The 19,513-nt window shown below is 36.5% G+C and overlaps 1 protein-coding gene across 4 annotated transcripts in view; it reads left to right on the top strand.

The window, feature by feature from the left end:
* Positions 1 to 19,513, top strand: part of CTNND2 (catenin delta 2) — a 1,167,955-nt gene that overhangs the window by 1,101,329 nt on the left and 47,113 nt on the right. For all 4 annotated transcript variants that reach the window (XM_072605431.1, XM_072605432.1, XM_072605429.1 and 1 more), the window contains one exon: positions 3,659 to 3,743. In XM_072605431.1, the coding sequence (XP_072461532.1) occupies positions 3,659 to 3,743 (85 nt within the window). The remainder of the gene's footprint in view (positions 1 to 3,658; positions 3,744 to 19,513) is intronic.

The following is a 19,513-nucleotide window of genomic DNA, read 5'->3' as shown; positions in this document are numbered from 1 at the left end:
CTTTGCATACTAATCAGATGGCTAATTATCTTCACGTGTCTGAAAAAAATGAACCACAAAAGTTACCCTGAAATTCTTTACCAGATCTTTTTACCCAGTTGCACTGTGACTACAGATGCCAGTGTTTCCAAATATCCTTTTAGGATACATTTTTGTATGATAATAATTCTTTATTGAAAATAGAATTTTAGAATCAAGTATAGCTTGAAAACTGAGTTCAGCCTTGTAAAATTATAAAAGGCTTATAAATCTACATACACACCCCAATTTCTTCTTGGAAAATTATTACCTGAAATGGAATTAGCTCTAATTTCATTCTTCCTTTAAAAAAATTCAGGGCAAGCATTTATAAAAGTGTGTCAAAGTCTTCTTTTCATATATTGGAGTAAGATTTTTATTATTCATTTTACAATTCCATTAGGTTTTTGTTTATTGTTTCATTTACAAATATATAAAAAGACCCAAAACATTAGCACTGAGAAATAAAGACTTTATCCACGCTATCACCAGTTGAGTCTACTGATTGTCATGAATTAGATCACTGCAGGCTACCATAACTTTTGAAGTCTACAAATAATGGAGACTAATGCTGAATGGACCCTGGCTTCTGAAAGAGGTGCCCAAACCAACCACAAAACATGGGAGCTACTGGTTTTTTGCAATCAAATTAGTTAGGCTGCATTCATCCAGGTCATCCTGTTAGCTTTGGCCATGAGCAGCCATCTTATAGTCCCTATTTTGAGGTCTTAATGGCTTTATTTGTGGTATTCATTTCACATCGTTTTAAAAACTCATCATTGACATTCTGTCTTGTCCATCTGTTTCATAAATTCATTTGTATTTGCACTTTTAACTGTCCCATAGGAAATAAATGTTGACTGAATCACTGCAACTTGCCATTAGGCAGAAATGCCGTTCACAGTTTCATGATTATTGTCAGAAAAGAGTTGTGGATTGTAACTTCTATTATAATCACTTGTCATATTAGAAAGAATCAATATGAAGGAGCTGAAATACTTCAAAGAGAAGTTGCTGTAGAATAAAGTGTAGCAAGGAAGCAAAGACATTTTAACCTTCAATAGTTGTGTTAATACTGTGATGTATTGGCATTTAAATGGACAGGCTTCAGTTTATTAGTCATTACCCATTCACAGTCTCTTCCATTTTGGCATTGTCCAAAGAAGAAATTACACTGAAAAGAGGTCAACTGAAAAGAGGTACACTAAATCTATTTCCATTCTAGTTCTTGCTACTTAAATATTTCTACAGTTGTAGCTGCAGCAATTTCCCATTTTAAGGACAAACAGCTAGGTAACAGACACAAAAAACAACATAAATGTCTGTTTGTTGAGTATATAGATGAGGAAATGTTCATAGTCAACAAAGAAACATTAAATGAAATTATTCATATCAGTGAAAAGATGAAAAGCTTTTCTTAAGTAATTCCATATTGCATATAAAGCACAATACCCAATGGAATAACTTTCGATACCATTAAACAACATTTTTAGGGAAAGGCAATGTACAAATTAAATCATTATAATAGGATATCCATTCTTTCATGGAAATATTTTGAGAACTCATGAAAACTAAAATATATACGTTGGTATATGGCAGGCAAGCAGACAAATGCTTACTGAGTGCTAGGCACTGTGCTAAGGATGAGGAATAAAGATACAGCCAAAAAGAGAAGAAAGTCCCTGTACTTAAGGAGTTTATAACCTAGTCAAGCATGACAACACACCAAAGGAATCCGAAAAGCAGAGGAAAGGGGAAGAAAGATGGGAGGGGAAAGGGAAGGTACAGAAGCACTGCTAGGCAGAGAAGGAAAGATGGTCATTCTGGGTCCATCCCTAAAATGGAGACCCCAGAAGACATTCTCCAATGTGAGAAGTAAATGGATACTCCAAGGTAAGAAGCAAGCTCTAGAGTAAGATGGCACCAGGCATAAAAGAGTAGTCCATAGAGTCAGAAGCAGAGAATACATGTACACATATATGACTATGTCAATGTATATAGACACACATACATATATTTGTATGTGTGTGTGTGTGCATATATATATGTATGTATGTATGTATGTATATAAATGTTTTAGCATTAAAAAGAGTGCTAGATTTGAAGTCTAATTACATGGATTCAAATCTTGGCCCTGTCATTTACTTCTTCTATGACTTTGGGCAAATCCCTTAATTTCTTGATCTCATTTTCCTTAACTAAAAATCCAAGATGGGAAGGAGATGGCACTTAATAAATGTTTATTGATTGATTAGTACAGTTTGGTCTGGGTGACTTACTTCAAACATATCTGTCTCTAAAAGCTATAATCCTATGATTTGCTACTTCAAGGATCCATTTTTTCATCAGTGTAATTATTTCTTCCACTAATGCAGATAAAACATTTAAGACCGGTTAGATAGCCTTCCTAAACTGATGTGACTAATAAATAAATAAACGACACCCTGAAATCACCCTCGTGATGAGTCTCACCTAGGCTGGTCCTTGATTCCAGAGGCACAGGCCATAATAGAGCCTACGCTCAAGTCTCTCCAGCTTAGTAGAACCTGTTTGTCTTTACTTTGTTGGCATATATTTATCAAGTAGGGATGATCTGTCAGTTGGTATGTATCATTAATGATCTGCATTGACAGAGTCTCCACATTGAGGAGTTTTCTAGCCATACATGTGTACGCATGTGTACACGTACACACATATATGCATACTCAGAATATCTTTTAAATGTGCTCACTATGTAACCCCATCAGATTTCTAAGCATACCAAACTTGAATTGCTTCATTAATATAATAGGTAAAACTGTTATTAATAGGTACCACCTACACACGTACCCACACTACTTAAGCTTGTGGAGTGCTTATTTCCCATGTTTGCTCTGAGGTCAAGCCTGATTCCTCGGTGTGAGACATATACTCATGTCTCTGGTAGGACACTGGAAGGAGGAGTCCTACAGATCCTTAGTTATTACCTGCGGCACTCCAACCCCAAGGAGACAAAAATGGGCATGCTTTTCTTCTTGTAGGTATGACCAACACTACTGCAAAAAAAAAAAAAAAAAAAAAAGCCAGTTTTATCTCTTCAGTAGACTCATTTCTGTAGACTTCTGTTCCACTGAGAATTAAATTTCTACTACATTTGTTGTATTTTTATTGTATTCTATTGCATTTTTTTTTTATATTTTCAACAACAACCTAAAAGGAAAAATCCTTCCTTCAAACATTCAAATAAATCTCTTTGGTCACTGCTTTCCAATAGTGAGATTTAATGTTTTCCATTAAATAATACCACAGTCTGTTCAGTTGTTCTTAAGACAGACTGGTACAGTGGGAAACAGGAAAGACCTGAGTTTGAGTCTTGGGCTGTGCTACATAAGAATGTTGGGACCCTCACCAAAATTACTTTCCATTTGAACTTCAGTTTCTTCATCTTTAAAATGAGCATGGTAATAATCGTTATACTGCCTTTTTCATTAGGTTATAGTGAGATTGCCTACATAAAACACACTTTGTAAACCTTAAACCAAAGTGAAAATAGAAACAGAAAAACTGCAACGATGTTTTGAAAATTTCATAACAAATCTGGTTGATTTTTGCCCTGGGTACAAGACTCACTGTTTTCTTCGCTCTCTCCTTTCTGCATCAGACATTCTCCAAAAGTGGTAAAGGCAGCATCTCAGGTCCTAAACAGCATGTGGCAGTACAGAGATCTGAGGAGTCTCTACAAAAAGGTAAGGTTTTCTTGATTCTCTGGGTTGCTGAGGTACATATTAGCATCAAGAAAAATGGGAGGATGTTTACATATAGTGTGGCTGACATCTGTTCACCAGAAATATAGCCAAGCGTCTGGAAGAAAGGGAGCTAAAAGAAATGTGTCACAAAGTCCATGAGCTGGAATTCATGAGCTTTATTCATGAGAGCCCTCAGCCTTCTATCAGTCAATCCACAGAGATTTAAGTGGCAAACACTGTAGCTCAGGGATATAATTGGTCTTACTTTTATACACTTTTCTAAAAAGCTGGATTATCTTATTAGAAATAGCAAATTATATTGGAAGTTGGAGAGGAGTAGGGGAAGGAGTAGGTAGGAAAAGCTGTGAGTAGCCACACTGACAACTCCATAGTGTAATTTTTTATCAAGTGTCCAACCAGGAGTCAATAAAACTGCAGGGATAATTTCCATTTTTGTCTTTTTATCCCTAGCACCTGGCATAATACCTGGCACACTGTAGCCACTTAATGAATGCTTATCGATTGATTGATTGAGTTGGATTTAAATCCCAAATTTAGTACTTACTATCTTTGTAACCATAGGCTAGTCACATGATCTCCCTGAACCTCAGTTTTTTCCTCTGCAAAATTGGGATGATACAATTATCTATTTCACAAGGTCATTAGGGGAAAAACACTTTATAAAGTTTAAAACATTGTAAATATGAGTTACTATTATTTAGGAAAGATAGGAAACCAAAATAATTCTTAAAAGAGATAAGAATTTAAGAAGAGGATTTTCTGACTATTTTAGCATAAATTAAATCTATCACACATCAATAATCTTTCAGGACATCACTGTATTAGAACATAATTGGCATTCATAATCATGACCCTTGACATCAGAAAAAAAAAGTTTAAATTGTGCACTGCACAATAAGAAGGCAGAAATGTGGAATATACTTTAAAAAGGCTTTCATCCAAAATGGTAAGAAAAAAAATTTGGGGTACTTCGAAATTAAAGTTTAGCCATTTTGAAGCATTCATGTTGAAAAGTCTTTCCTTAAAAATACCAGTTCAAAAATGTCTAATTGTCTTATAATTTAATTGTTTTAAATACAACAGTGTCCACTTTAAAATGTTTTGAAGAGAATTAGAGCTCTCAAAAGTGAATATATAAAATCATTTATATGTGATGATGGGTCAATATACTGAATTGTCTCAGTCCTATAGCAGGGCACTCCATCTGGAAACAGAGGGTGTAAATGGAGGAATGTCATGGATCTCCATCAATATCCGCCATTACCATACATGTCCCTACACATGTGCCACAGCCATTTCAATCTCTGTTGTCCTCAGTATGAAAAAGAGTAGTAAAAGTCACCACCACTGGTAAGGTCCTGATGCCATGCAGGAGTCTGACTTGAACAATGGGAAATGGGGGTGAGCAGGAAGCTAAGGGCCTGGGAAATGATACCTGTTTTGCTGAAGAGAAAATCTCTCCTATTCTAGGCCAATAGGAATGAGAAAACTCAATAAGTTGCTTTAGCAAGTTATCCAATCTGCTTTTAAATTTCCCCAAGGTCTCCTATTACTTCCCTTAAGGTATTCTAATAGTTCTCAAAATTTAACCTATATATTTCTTTTTCTTAAGATTATCTATTTAACCCTACAAGAAGAAATTGGTTTAAATTGAAACAGGAGGGATTTAAATTAAATGTTTAGGAAAGCATTCTAGAGCGTTAGATGCTAGAATAGATTACTGGGTAAAATCCTCTTCCCTGGATATTTGAAGGTTAGCCTAGGTTCCCTATTTATTGAAGTAGTTTGGATGCAGGCATACCTAAAGATAAGAAAGGTCTTCTCTTGAGAGGCAAGAATCATGTCTCTGCATTTCATTGCTTTAGCAGACATTTAATAATCATCTGATATGTTAGATACTATGGAAGAGAGGTGCCAAACATATTGCACATGAGCCACATGCAGCCCCCAACACTGACAAATAAGTACAGCATAAACCAGATTACAATGTAATTAAGAAATGTTTACCAAAAAAATGTTAAAATACAATAAAACAAAATATTTATAATATTTTTAAAATATATTTTAAAACTAAATCAATATGTGACCCACAGGAATCCCTGTGTATGGTTTAGTGGCCCTTGTTTATATTTGAGTTTGACTCCATTGCTGTGGAAGATAGAAAGATGGGTCTTAGTTTTATGTTTGAAGAAGAAGTATGGTACAATACAATCAGAAGTGAACTGGCTATAGAGTCCAAGGATCTGGGTCCAGATCCCACTTCTTCTGTTTCTGGTGTTCTTGAGTTCATCAAACAATTTATTTTATCTCTGGGGCCTTGGTTTCTTCAACTGAAAAATGAGTGGGTTGGACTAGTTAATTATCAATAACATTTATTAAGCATTTACTATGTGCCAGGCATTTTGCTAAGTGCTGAGAATAAAATACAAATGAAAAGAAAGACAATCCCAAACCTAAGGAGCTTACAATCCAATGGGCAAGAGAGTTCATGACAGAAAACTGAAAAATGAGGGGGTTTGGGGCAGGGAGGAGAGAAGGGATCCAGCACAGGGGCATGATGGAGAAGTTCAAAAGCAGTGTAGCTGGTGGAAAATGGGGAGAAGGCTGTGCAGGCCTCCTTCTTAAAGGGAGGCCCTGGAGGTCAAGACACTGTCACAGCATCCAATCAGAGGTGCAAGAGTATGAATGAGATGTAAGTGCCAAGGTAAAGGCTGATTCAATCTCTCAGAATAATGAGATTTCCCAACGAGGAGTTTCCTGGGGCAGGAAAGCATACCAGAGAAGTTCAAAATGTTGTGTTCATTCTTTGCTAAAGAAGACCATGCCATCAGAGAAATGATGACATGACTTGTACTTGACTTTGCTGTGAGTGAGGGAGAGCCGTGTAAGATCACCAGCCAAAATGGGAGGAACCAGATGATGTCTGAAGTGACTTTCATCTCTCTTCCATAGTTGAAGGTCTCTAAGTCTGTTTTCTCTGAGATTGTGAGCTTATTTTCAACTAGAACTCTTAAAATTCCCTCCCTTCTCTCAAATTCTAGATATCGAATGAAATCTCTAATAGTTGTCTTTGTATAGCACTTAATACAGTACTACATTTAACTAAAGTACCTTTTAATGATGATGAAGATGATGATGATGGCAGACCATGAATATAAAAATGACCTCAAGTTCTCATAGCATCTATGAGACCTCTTTAGCCCTGCAATTGTTTTAACTGCTATAGATGGATCTGAGTTATTTTTAACCTTCTGCATAAATACTCAGTCATATAGATTATAGGGAGGCAGAGAGAAGGGAGCAAGCATTTTCTAAGTGCCTATTAGGTCTTAGTGTGCATAGCCTTTTTTAAAATACGTATTTCATTTGATCCTCACAACAACCCTCTTAATACAGAAGAGGAAACTGAGGCAGACAGAGGTGAAGTGATTTGCTCACAGGCTCACATGGCTAGTAAGTATATGAGGCCATAGTTTAACTTCCTGACTCCAGGCTCAGCATTCAAGCACTATCTAGATTACAGATAAGAATTTCATAAGTTATAACTTTGCAGAGTTTTATATCTTTACCTAAATGCCTGATTTATTTCATCTCTTCCCTTATATCATCACTCTTTTAGCCTGTTGAGCTTTCCCTCACAACATTTAGCACAATAGAGATTTACGTTTCTCATAATGATGATGTACCAAACAAGAACAAGGTCATCTTTACTAGAGTGAAGTAGAGTCTCTATTCCCAAGTGGGTACGGGCTGGCTGCGGTTTAATGTAGTTTCTACTTGTGAGTAGCTCAAAAGTAAACTAGATTAGTTTGTTTCCAGAGGATAAGTAAATACCTCGGTCTCCTTTTTTTAAACCAGACATACAAGATAATTCAGAAAAGAGAAAACAACGAGATGAAAATGTCAGTAGCTAAGAAGGAATGGAAAAATTGGATCACTACAAATAAAATGAGGGGACAATGGAGAGAGATAAACAATTTATGCCTTATTTGTTACCTAATGTCACTCACTAAGTTCTGTAAATTTTTTCCCTGAATTCCAAAGTTAATATACCCAGAAAAAGATGACATATGGGAAGAAACTGACACCTCACATGTTAAAATGCTGTATATGAATTATTGCCTCAGTAATACTTTCCTAAATTTTTCAAAGCTTATTTTTCCAGGAGTAAAATGTATATAATAAATATAACAGAGAAGTTAAAAGGGAATGAAATCTTGGAAAAGTTACTTTTTCATCTTGTTACCACAAATGTAGCCTCAAGGCAACCTTTCCTTTGAAATGAGAATAATCCCCAACTGGGATTCATTTTAGGAGAAATCTGATTTTTTTTTTTTTTTTAGAAATTCATACCCCTCTATTCGATGAAATAGAAAATTGGCAACAGTGAATGCCATCAAAATGAGTGAGCTTATTAAGGATTAGTTGAGATCAGAAAATATGAAAGTCTTTGGAAGTTACGTTTAAATATGTTTTCATCAAAATTTAGGATACAATAAGTAAATATTTCCCATCAATACACTGTACATTGAAGTCTCATCAAAAAACTATGCTAAAGATTGGTGTTATGGAATCCCTTACTAGTGAGCATTCCTCACAATTAAGCTTTTTTAGTAGTTGTATCATTTAGCCTGTTTCAGTGACAGCCTAAGACAGTGTCCGCTTACACTGAATTTACCCTAAAAAGTAAGTGTTTTAGTGAGGTGCCAGCCTAACAACAATTCCAATCTCTGTGCCACCAAATGTTGATGGATGGTTACAGTTTCTATCTGTTATTTCCGCAGGATTCATATATTTGTTGAGCATATGCATTGAGCAAGGAATTGTGATCAGGGTACTTATAAATAACGCATGTAGAGATTCTTCCAAGTTTTGTGGGTATTTCTGAGCACAGATGGAGATCATGAGAGAGACAGTCTAGAATGTTAGATGTCCTACCAGTCTTTTACCTTGATTACAGTTGAATCTAAAAGGAAATACAATTTTAACAGAAAAAAGGTGGGGTCCTTAATAGAATCAAATCCATAATTTGATAATTCAAGAGAATCATAAGTAGGATAGTTTTATAAACTTTAGTGATAATCTGATATAGTAGAAAAATGATTGATGTGGAGTCAGAAGACCTGAGTTCATATCTAAGCTCTACCATTTATTCCCTGTGTAGTCTAGGGCAAGTCCTTTGATTTGGGTTTCAAGTTTCTCTTCTGGAAGATGAAGGGATCAGACTACATAATCCCAAAGTTCTCCCTTAGTTCTAAAGTCTATAATTTCAAGATACCTGTAGGCAGCCTAGGTGATTTAGTGGAAAAGGTATTGGGCTTGGAGTCAGGAACACCAAACTTCAAATACAACCTCAGATACTTACTCACTGTGGGATCTGGGAAAATCACTCAACTTCTCTCAGCCTAAAATTTGGATAATAATAGGACCTACATCATAGGATTATTGTGAGGATCCAGTGAGGAAATATAGGTAAAACTCTTTGCAAACCTTTAATTGCTATGTATAAATGCTAACTATTATTATGTGTCTCTATTCTGAGTACTGAGGAAATGCCTCAAAGTTTTGAAGCTCTTTAAGGAGACCTTGTCATTTTTTTTCCATCATTCATGTCCCAGTATCAAGGCACAACACCTTGCTCAGAAGAGGTATCTAGTAAATGTTTGTTAGTTAGCACTAATACCATGTTAAATTTGATCAATTTGATCAGTACAGCCAAATTCTCTGAACAGATTATGCCACATAGTAGTGCTTCCTAGATGATAATGCACTGGTCCTTTAAAGTTACAACACAGAATAGTAGAGATCATCTTTTTAGCATGACATGGAACATCAACACCTTCACAAGTAGTCCCCACTCCTCAGTGTTTCATACTCCAATGTGCTGTTCATTTAGTGTGTGAGAAACGTGCTCACTCTAAAAAGAACAATACCTGTTGTGAAGCCAAGGAAGTTCTCATTTTATTTTACATTTATTTTACATTCTAAGTGAATAGGTCCCTCCTAAATGGAGAGTACACTTGCTCAGACAAATGCAAAGCTATTTATACTATTCTCATTTCTAATTCCCCCCTGGCTCTCCATTGGCTAGATGCAACCTCCTGAGACTCCAACTTCATGTTCTCCTTCTTGATAGGTTCCCCCTCAAACAGCTCATTAAACATGCATACAAGCTTCTGACCTTTTACCTGATCAAAAGCCTGGTTCTGCTAGGATGAAGCACTGATTAGAATCAGTTACCTCTAACATATCCTGTTATCACTCAAAGCTGGGAGTAGCTTTTTAATCCTGTGGAAACAGAATTTCTTCTTTTGTCTCCCACAAGTGTGATCTACTTAGCCCCTATGCTTCACAGAAGAACATCTTTGTCCTCTCCCTATTAATGACCTTCTAGATTTCAAAGATTGCTTTTAAAGACTGGTTTCAAATTTGAGATTGATTATAAATTCCTCAGCTTTCTACCCTGAAATGATCAATCAGTTTTTCAATTAACTAGTATTTATTAAGTATATACCAGGATTGTGGAGGTCATTCATTCTTTATTTTAACAAATAAGAAAACTGAGGCCCACCTAAGTTTAATAACTTGTTCCTATGAGCCTAGGTAAGGGGCAAGGTAAGGCTAGGACTGAAGTCTTGATTTCCAGTTCAGTATTATATCTGTCACATCATGCCATCCTCAGTTGCTTAGAAAAGTGCTGCCAAATATGGGTCCTTCTGCTTCAGTCAATCAATGAGACTCATTTGTAGCTGGTATGAAAGGTATCTCAGTGTAGTATGTAGAGAGCTGGCCTTGAAGCCAGGAAGTCATACCTCTTCAGATACTTCTTAGCTCAGTAACTCTGGCAAGTCATTTACTTGGTGCTTTAGGCAACTCTCTAAGCATTTCCTCACCTGCATTTTGTTATACCAATGAAATTGCAGATCAATTCTCATATGCATCCACATTAGTTGCTATTATACAGCTTTTCAATAGTTTAAATATTTCCCTTAACCTGCTTTCTTTACTTCTTTTACTTTGTCAGTCTATTCTTTTTTTCTTTCTTTTTTTGGGGGGGATGGAGGGTAGAGGCAGGGAAGGCATCCAGATCAAATTAGTGTAGAGAACTCCCAGCAAGGAAATTCCTTGTATTAATTCAGATCCATACCTACTTTGAATTTATAGGGTTGCCTGCAAACAGATGATAGTGCAAAGATAAACTTTGTCACCCATAATGATAAGAGAAATTAAGAAACATAGCCTGAATGTTAACAAAGCTAAAAAAAGAGCAACCTTGGTGGATAGTTGGAAATCCTGATAGAGACATTTTCAATGAAAGATACTAGGTTTTCTGATAAGTTTAGCTTTGGTTTAGCCCCACCCCACAATATTTCTCTTGCTATAAAATCATTCTGATTTATCTGTTCACTAACTAAACCTCTAACTTCGTTTTTTATAATATTGTCTCTGAAGATTTGCCCTCATAGAAGTGCCTTTTGATTTAATGATATGGAAAACTGAAAGGTTTTTCATTAGCAGCAAATACATATGCCCTGCTCTTCACATACCATATTTATGTATGCATGGCTAATTGAATGTTTCCTCATGAACACAAATTCAATAATACTTATTAATTTTGAAATTTCAATATTCTGTATTTCTTATAAGATCATATTTACAAGGTAACCACCTAGATTACGTGCCTCTTTATAACTGAAATTTGGTGGCCAGGTGTTGAACATCAAATCACAATCACCTGTGGACTAAAAATACAGTAACCATTTCTGACAAGCATTTCAGTACTTTGTATTAAAAAAAATTTTTTACTGAAATACATTATACGTTATATATATATTTGTATATATAATTATGCAATTATATATTCAGGCAGGTGGATATTTGAGGAGGGGAGGGGTTTTGGAGAAAAGTAATGAGTTCAGTTTGGGATATATTAAGTTTAACATATGAGACTGGAGGTAAGGAGAGAGGTCAGGGTTGGGCAAAAAAGATCTGAGAATCATCATAGAATGATCTTTGAAACAATGGGAGATAATGAGATCACCAAGTCAAATAGTATAAAGGGAAAAGAAAAGAGGGCCCAGCACACACCTTTACAGTTAGTACGTGTGGCCTAGATGAAGAAGATCCCACAAAGGAGACTGAGAAGGAGGGATCCGACACATAGGAGAACCAGGAAAGACCAGTGTCATGAAAACCTAGAGAGAAAAGAGTATCAAGGTTCTGCTACCCTTTCCCCTCCATGGTAGGCAATAAGCAAGAGATCCAGAACTGAGTAGGATTCTCAGCTTTCCAAATACATTCTTTTTGTTTTAGAACTATAGATGGCATGCTCTAAGTCCTCTGGTGTGTGGTCAGTTCATATATGGTCAGACTCTGCCCTATGCCAAGTTTCCTGTGTCTTCCACTTTTCTCTCATGATCCATTCAAAGTTGTGCCTCCTCTCTATGGTTTCCAATGCCTGATTTGACCATTGTAAAGATCCTACTTCGTTCTGGATCTCTTGATTATACTTTTCTCCATCTCCCCAGGGATCACCAGAATATCTCAGTTATCTAGCATGGAGGGCAAAGAGTAGCATATCCTTGATACAAGGTAACAGCATACATTAGATTCCAGACAGTCTTTGTTTTACACACACACACACACACACACACACACACACACACATTTTTTAAATCAGAAAGGATTCACGGCCCCCAAATAGTCAATAATTAATTGCCCAGTTCTAGTGAGGCCCATATTCAGTCCAGGGATTTATACAGACCATCAACTTTACAGTACTGACCTAAAAGTTTTTGTATCCCTTTAGAATGGGAAGAAACTTGAGACTGCTAGAAAGGCAACACCGTCATTCTAATAAGTTTCTTCCTTACTCTGACAGACCTATATAGACCCTCAGCCTTGCAATACTACCATAAGGGTTGGAAAATTCCCTAGAAAGTGACAGAGAAAGGAAGGGAAATGAATGTTGGTTTATTAAAGAGACAGCTTTCCTCTCCTCCCATGTTGAACCTATACCATCCAAATTACTCATGGTAGCAATGGAGAACAAAGTCCTGGTGATTTTTAGTTTTGCTACTTTATATCATGGTTCAATCATTTGCTTCCTTTTCCTCGAGCTCTAGAATGATGTACTTGATATGAATTTAGAATCACTGCATCTAAGTTCAAATCTCAGTGCTACTATTTACTATTTGTAAGACTTTAAGGAAATCATAACTTTTATTGGCCTCGGTTTTCTCATTTGTAAAATAAGAGGGTTAGATTGCATGGCTTCTAAGGTCCCTTCTAGCTCTCTGTTAACCTTTGATCTGATTCAGTCCAAGAAATCTTGACATTCCCCTGGAAGTCTGGGGCAAAAGGAAATCTTGATATTCTCAAGGAGGCTGGAATTTCAGGAACTCAGTATTCAAGAAAAATCTGTTTGTCTGTCCATGAGGCTGAGTCATGTGGCTCTATCTTTCCAGGGACCATAGGCCATTTGTCAAGTCAAGTGGGTAAGCTCACTTGAGACAGCTATGTGCCCCTACCCCAAGGCTTCAGTTAATATCTCCTGGTAGAGTTTATGTGGATGCTTTTTTTTTCTTCTACTCTCAGGTCTCTGGTTTCTATTCCTTATTCAGATTTCTCTCTGAAAAAAAAGTTCCACAACTCTGTTACCTCCTTTTAAAAGTCTACCAATAAGGAGTGGATCCAACCCACAATAGCCCAAGCCAACTAACTTGTTCCCAAACATGAGATTTAATCATTCATCCTCAAAGAGGCAAAATACCCAAAAGATATCCTCAGTCCTCTCAAGAAAGTCAGGTGTTCAGTTTCCATCAATTGATCCTTTCAGTAAAAGAACACTGAACAGTTGGGAAGGTTTCAGGAAAGTCTTCTCTGAAATGGTACCTGAGCAGAGCCTTTCAAAAAACTACAGTTCCTAAATTCTGGGGGAATGTGGAAAGGACCTTCTTTCAGCCTATGAAAAGAGATACGTTTGGGAAATAGCAATAAGGTCAGTTTGGTGTGAATGTAGATTTCATGGAATAAGCATAGAAAGATTTTCTAAAGATAAATGGGGACAGTTTGAAGGATGGATGTAGTGGAAAGGGAATGTGATTTTTGGACATGAATAGTTAAATATCGAAAAAAGGTGAAATCTGTAGAACATTGGACTTTGAGTCAGAGAAGACTTGAGTTTGAATATTGCCTTTGTCATGTACTGACTGACTAACTATGGATGTCAGCGCCTCTGAACTTAAGTTGAAATGATAACTTAAGAGGGATGATAATAAAATAATAATTAATAATAATAGCCAGCGTTTACATGACAATTTAAAGTTTACAAAGTGCTTTGTAGATATATTTCATTTGATTCGCACAATAATCTTGTGAAGTCGGTACTCTTATTTTCCTCATTTTATATATAAGGAAACTGAAGCTCAGAGAGGAGTTATTAAGTGCAGGAGATGGAATTCAAACCCAGATCTTCCTGAGTGTTAAGCCAGAACTCTATCCACTGAATCACACTGCCTCCTATTGGGAGGATCAAATGAGATAATGTGCTATTAGTACCAAAAAAAAGGATGAGGTCGTTTCCTTGGATGTGGAGACAATACATTTTCTGTTACCATTTTTATGAGAGAAATAGAAAATAAAACTAATCTTTAAATGTCTCTCATTTTACTGTTTGGAAAGATAGACTATTTGGTTGCACAGAACCTTCAGCAAATGAATAATGAACTCAGGAAAGCCAGGAGTCATGCCCTTCATGCCTTGTCTCACTCGGTGCTCACTTTTCTCATAGCTATTTTATTCATTACATTGGATCTTGCCATCACTGTACTCACAAAACAGGAAATCAATAATTAATTATGGATAGGTAAAGTGATGCCTGACTGATTTTCCCAAGTCCCCTGAACCGTACTCTACCAAGTGATTGGGCACAGTTATCTTGCAGTTTTTCACTCCAGCAGATTTTAGGAGCCTGGCCATTCTTGATAAATCAGCTCTTCGTCCTGTGTCTCCAGCCTGAAATTAGGAGCTCACAGTTAAAATCTCTTCAGTGATTGGTTACATTTTTGCCATCCAATTGACAAGATAATAACACTAGTAAAAGAATGTTGGATTCGAAAGAAAACTAGAAAGATAATTTGAAGCATTTTAAATGGAAACACACAGCATAGTCAAAAGTCGAGGTCTGGATCTTGAAGCTTTGCAGTAATCACTTTAGAAAGGAAAGGGAGAAATGCTTTCATACTTCTTTTGGCATGTTGACATTTTGAGAATTAATAGACCTTGCTTTCAGAGCATCGAAGATAGTGAGGGGAAAGCAGTAAATCCCATATGAAAATAAATTAAACTCCTGAATTTGGAGATGTCATTTTTATCAAAGAAATTGCCTACATGGTACTTACTAATCCATATTCAGTGCTGGCAATTCTTTACCAGTAAATTATGGGAAGACCTACAAGTCTTTTATTTTTCTTTTCCTGAGCATAAAATCTTTTTGACAAGATTCTAAGACAACCTGAAATCAAGTTTCTTCAACTTTGAAGTTCTTTTTAAAATGATAATAGTGATAACTTGGACTTATACCTACTTAACACTACTTTTATATGCAAGATGAAAAACCTAGATAGGGTTAAGTTCAGCTCTATTAATATCACCTTACATACCAAGCTGGCCATTTAGTATATGATAACTTCATTGACAAATAAAGTCTTTCCATCAGGAGTCTTCCTGACCTCTCAGACAATTCTTAGATATTCACCGCACATCATGACGCCTGTCCACATACAAAGGCACCAAGAAGGATGCAGAAGCAAAAATCGATTGTGCAAAAGTGGAAATCAATGCACATGACAGCTTCTAAAACATAAAGTGACTATGGCCAATAAGTTATAAACACCACTGGGATGCATCAGAAAGTTCAAGGAAATCCAGTTGTGAGGCAGCAAAGCGCAAAGCTTCTTTCATGCCTCTTCCCCCTAACAGATACTCTTCTCCTTATTATTCTTCACCCAAACTAGCAGAAATACCACACCTAAGTCAGGCAAAGAGAAACCACTGAAGGAGCACAAATAATGACTGGCATTTATACAGCACTTTATAGCTATTACTTCATCGGATCCTTTTGATGACCCAGGGAATAAGTACAATCATTCTTATCCCTATTTACACATAAGAGGGAAATAAGAAGGTAAGCACTTTTATAATATCTACTACTATGCCAGATGAGATTACAGTTTTCTCATTTGGTCCTCACAACAACCCTGGGAGGAAAGTGCTATAATTATTTGCATTTTACAGTTGAGGAAACTGAGGCAGAGGGTTAGTGACTTGCCCACGGTCACACAGCTAGTGAGTGTCTAAAGCTAAATTTGAACTCAGGCCTTCCTGACTCTGGGGCCCAGCACTCTATCTGCTGCATCACCAGCTGCCTACCAGGAGAATAAGGATACTTGTGTAGTGCAGCGCAAAGAATTCAGAACTCAGAGAACTGAAACACAGAGTCACAGAACCTGAGTTCAGATTTTCTCTCTACCATTTAACTGCCTATGCAATGTTGGCCAATTTGCTTAACATCTCTGCACCTCAGTTTCACATCATTAGCATAAACACAAACTAAATTACCTATTCAGTCCTTTCTGATTCTATATCTATAAACCTATGATCCTGTGAAGCTCAGAGACCTTGAGTAACTTGTCTAGGGTCAGAGCAAGTAAGTATCTAACACAGGATTGGAATTTGGTTCTTCTAGGTCCAAGCATTGCCTCACTCTGGAATGCTGGTTCTGCAAGGACCTGAGCAAGAAATTGAAACTTTGGATCCAAAATTCACCATGCATGAATAGAAGATTATTCAGTAAATAAGTGTTCATAACTGTCAAGTTACTTGGCTGAAGGGGTGAGGGGGAAGAGCTTTGCAGCTTGAAATAATCTGATCTTGTAGGTATCATAGGATACTTTCAAGTTTATAAATCGCTTTACATAAAATTATTTAAAGTCTCACAACAACCCTCTGAGATAGGCTCTATAACTGACATTCCAATTTTACAAATGTAGAAACTGAGGTTAGATTCAGACAGGTTTAGGAGACATACTCACAGTCACGCAACCAGTTAATGTCAGAGGCAGGATGGGCATTTCCCTGACTCCAAGTTCACTGCTCTAGCCACTATCAGACATGACCTATGTATACCTATTACTAAATCTGTTATGGTTTCTCACCTGCTCACAGTTATTTTCTCTCTCTTTCTCTTCCCACATTTTGATTCTCTCACCTTGCTTTAAAAAAAAAAAGAAGGAAATATCTGTTCAACAAAAAATCAACTTAGTATTTTTAAAATTTTCTTTTTAATTATGAACTTGACAAGCCAACAAATATGAGCATTCCCACGTAGAAAGAATAACAGAAAAAAAGGATTGTATATGAAACTGTGAATCTCTGTTATGAGACTTTTTTTTAGAGTAGTTATTCAATTTAACTTGATAATGACAACACTGACCTCCTGGATCTGACCCCTTCAGAACTTGCTTCTAATCTCATCCATATTTGTTGTATTATAAATACTCTTTAATTTTCTTCTTTTTCAAATTGTCATCCATCTCCACCTCCACCATCCCTCATAGATACATCTTTATACACACCTCCCCCAAAAGAAAAGCCCTCCTACCTCATAACAAATACATCCAGTCTAGTGTGGCAAATCCATATATTGGTACTGTTTGTAAATGTATCCTCTCCATTAAGAGTGGGGAAAATGCATCGGCACCAGTTTTCTGTATTCATGACTAGTTAATGCACTGATCAGGTCTTATGTCTTTCAAAGTTATTTTCCTTTATAATGTTATGTTCGTTACACAAGAAGTTGTGGTTCTACTCACTTCCTTCTTCATCAGTTCACACAAATTTTCTCAGGTTTCTCTGCAACTATCCCTTTTGTAATTTCTTACAGCAAAATAATAATCCATCATATTCATATACAATAATTTGGTCAGCCATTCGCCAGTTGAGAAGGAATTCCCTTAGTTTCAGCTCTTCACTACAAATTCTATGAATTACTATAAATTCTTGTTTTCTTTCTTCCTTCCCTATAACTGATGAAAGGCTAGTTGTGAGCTGCAAGATCTTCATTCAACAATCAGGATTTGCTTCAATCCTCCTACATGTCAAGCACTGTCTAATAAGCAATGTCTAATAAGACATTGAGACTATAAAGATAAAAATGAAGAATTTGCCTGCTCTTCAAGGATTTAAGCTTATTAGGAAGAAATAAGTACATATAATTAAATACAAAATATTTGCTAAATACAGACAATGAAATATCAGGGATACAGGAAAAAGAGGGGAGGAGAGAAGGCAATAAGCATTTGTGCCAGGCACTGTACTTAGTGTTTTACAAATTGTGATACTCACAATAACCTTGGGACGTGAGTGCTGTTATTATCCCAATGTTGCAAAATTTGGCAAAGAGATTTTGAAGATTTGTGCAAAATCAGATAGATGTTAAGTGACTTACCCAGGGTCACACTACTAATAAGAGTCTGAGGCCAGATTTGAACTAAGGTCTTCCTGGATCCAGAAGCAGTGCTCTATCTACTGCACCACCACCTAGATACCTAAAAAAAAAATTTTTTAAGTTGTTATTCTTTCCATGTACATTGTTGAAGTCATTGCATATTTTGTTTTTCTTGTTCTGCTTATTTCATTCTACAACATTTGATATGTTTTTGCATACATCTCTGAATACCTCATATTCATCATTTCTTACGGTGGAGTAGTATTCCATTACATTCATCTACCCCCACTGTATTCAGCCATTCCCCAATTGGTTGTTCTTTTAAATAAAAAAGGTGGGAGAGACTCCTCAGGTGATCCTATAAAACATGATATGGTAGAAAGAAAAGAAAAAAAAAACATGAAATCAAAAGACAAAGGTTTAAGTCCGTGCTCCTCTCCTTATTGGTGGTGGTGTTGTTTGACCAGCGGCAAACTGCTTAATCTCTCTGAACCTGTTTCCTCATCTGTAATGTACAAGATATTAACATTTGCCTTCATAGAGTCTTCAATTTAATTCAGTATTTATTAAATGCTTACTATGCAGGCCATTGTTCTAGGTAAGGGGAGAGATACGAAAGTTTAGATAAGACACAGTCACTGTTAGTTCTTTAGGAGATGAAAATAAAAACCAGATAGTCTTTGCCCCACAAAGATGGTTGATAGGGATAAAGACTAGATCTGTGATTGGTATAGAGAACTCCCAGGTGAGGGTGTTCCCTCTACCAACATACAATGGCACCTTTTCTGTCACTTCTGGTCTTACAGAGTTACCTAGAGCGTTGAGAGGATAGGTCATTCGCCTGGGGCCCCCAACCAGTATATATTAAAGGTGAGAACTTAGGTTTGATCTTAGGTTTTACTGACTTCTTGATGGTCAGGTATCTTATATGCTAATGGAAGATACAACATGTATACAAATAACTATAATATGAGGTGATTTAAGGAGGAAGAGAGCAAAAACTGACTCTTCGATCATCAAGACGTGTTGAAATCCCTTGTCAGATGCTCCCTAGACCTTGGATTCTTCATCTACTAAAGGAGGCGGTTGGACTAGCTTCTCTCTGAGGTTCATTTCAGATCTGGGGTACTATGAACTAAGGGAATTAGAGAAGGCTTTAGAAAAGAGATGGCACCTAAGCTATGTGCCTTGAGGGATCCTGAAAGGTAGAAAACGGTAAGAATTACATTCTAAACATGAC

Source organism: Notamacropus eugenii, chromosome 4 (genome assembly GCF_028372415.1).
Source record: "Notamacropus eugenii isolate mMacEug1 chromosome 4, mMacEug1.pri_v2, whole genome shotgun sequence".
In the NCBI taxonomy this organism is placed as follows: Eukaryota; Metazoa; Chordata; class Mammalia; order Diprotodontia; family Macropodidae; genus Notamacropus; species Notamacropus eugenii.
This window is presented reverse-complemented; position numbering and strand designations above follow the sequence as displayed.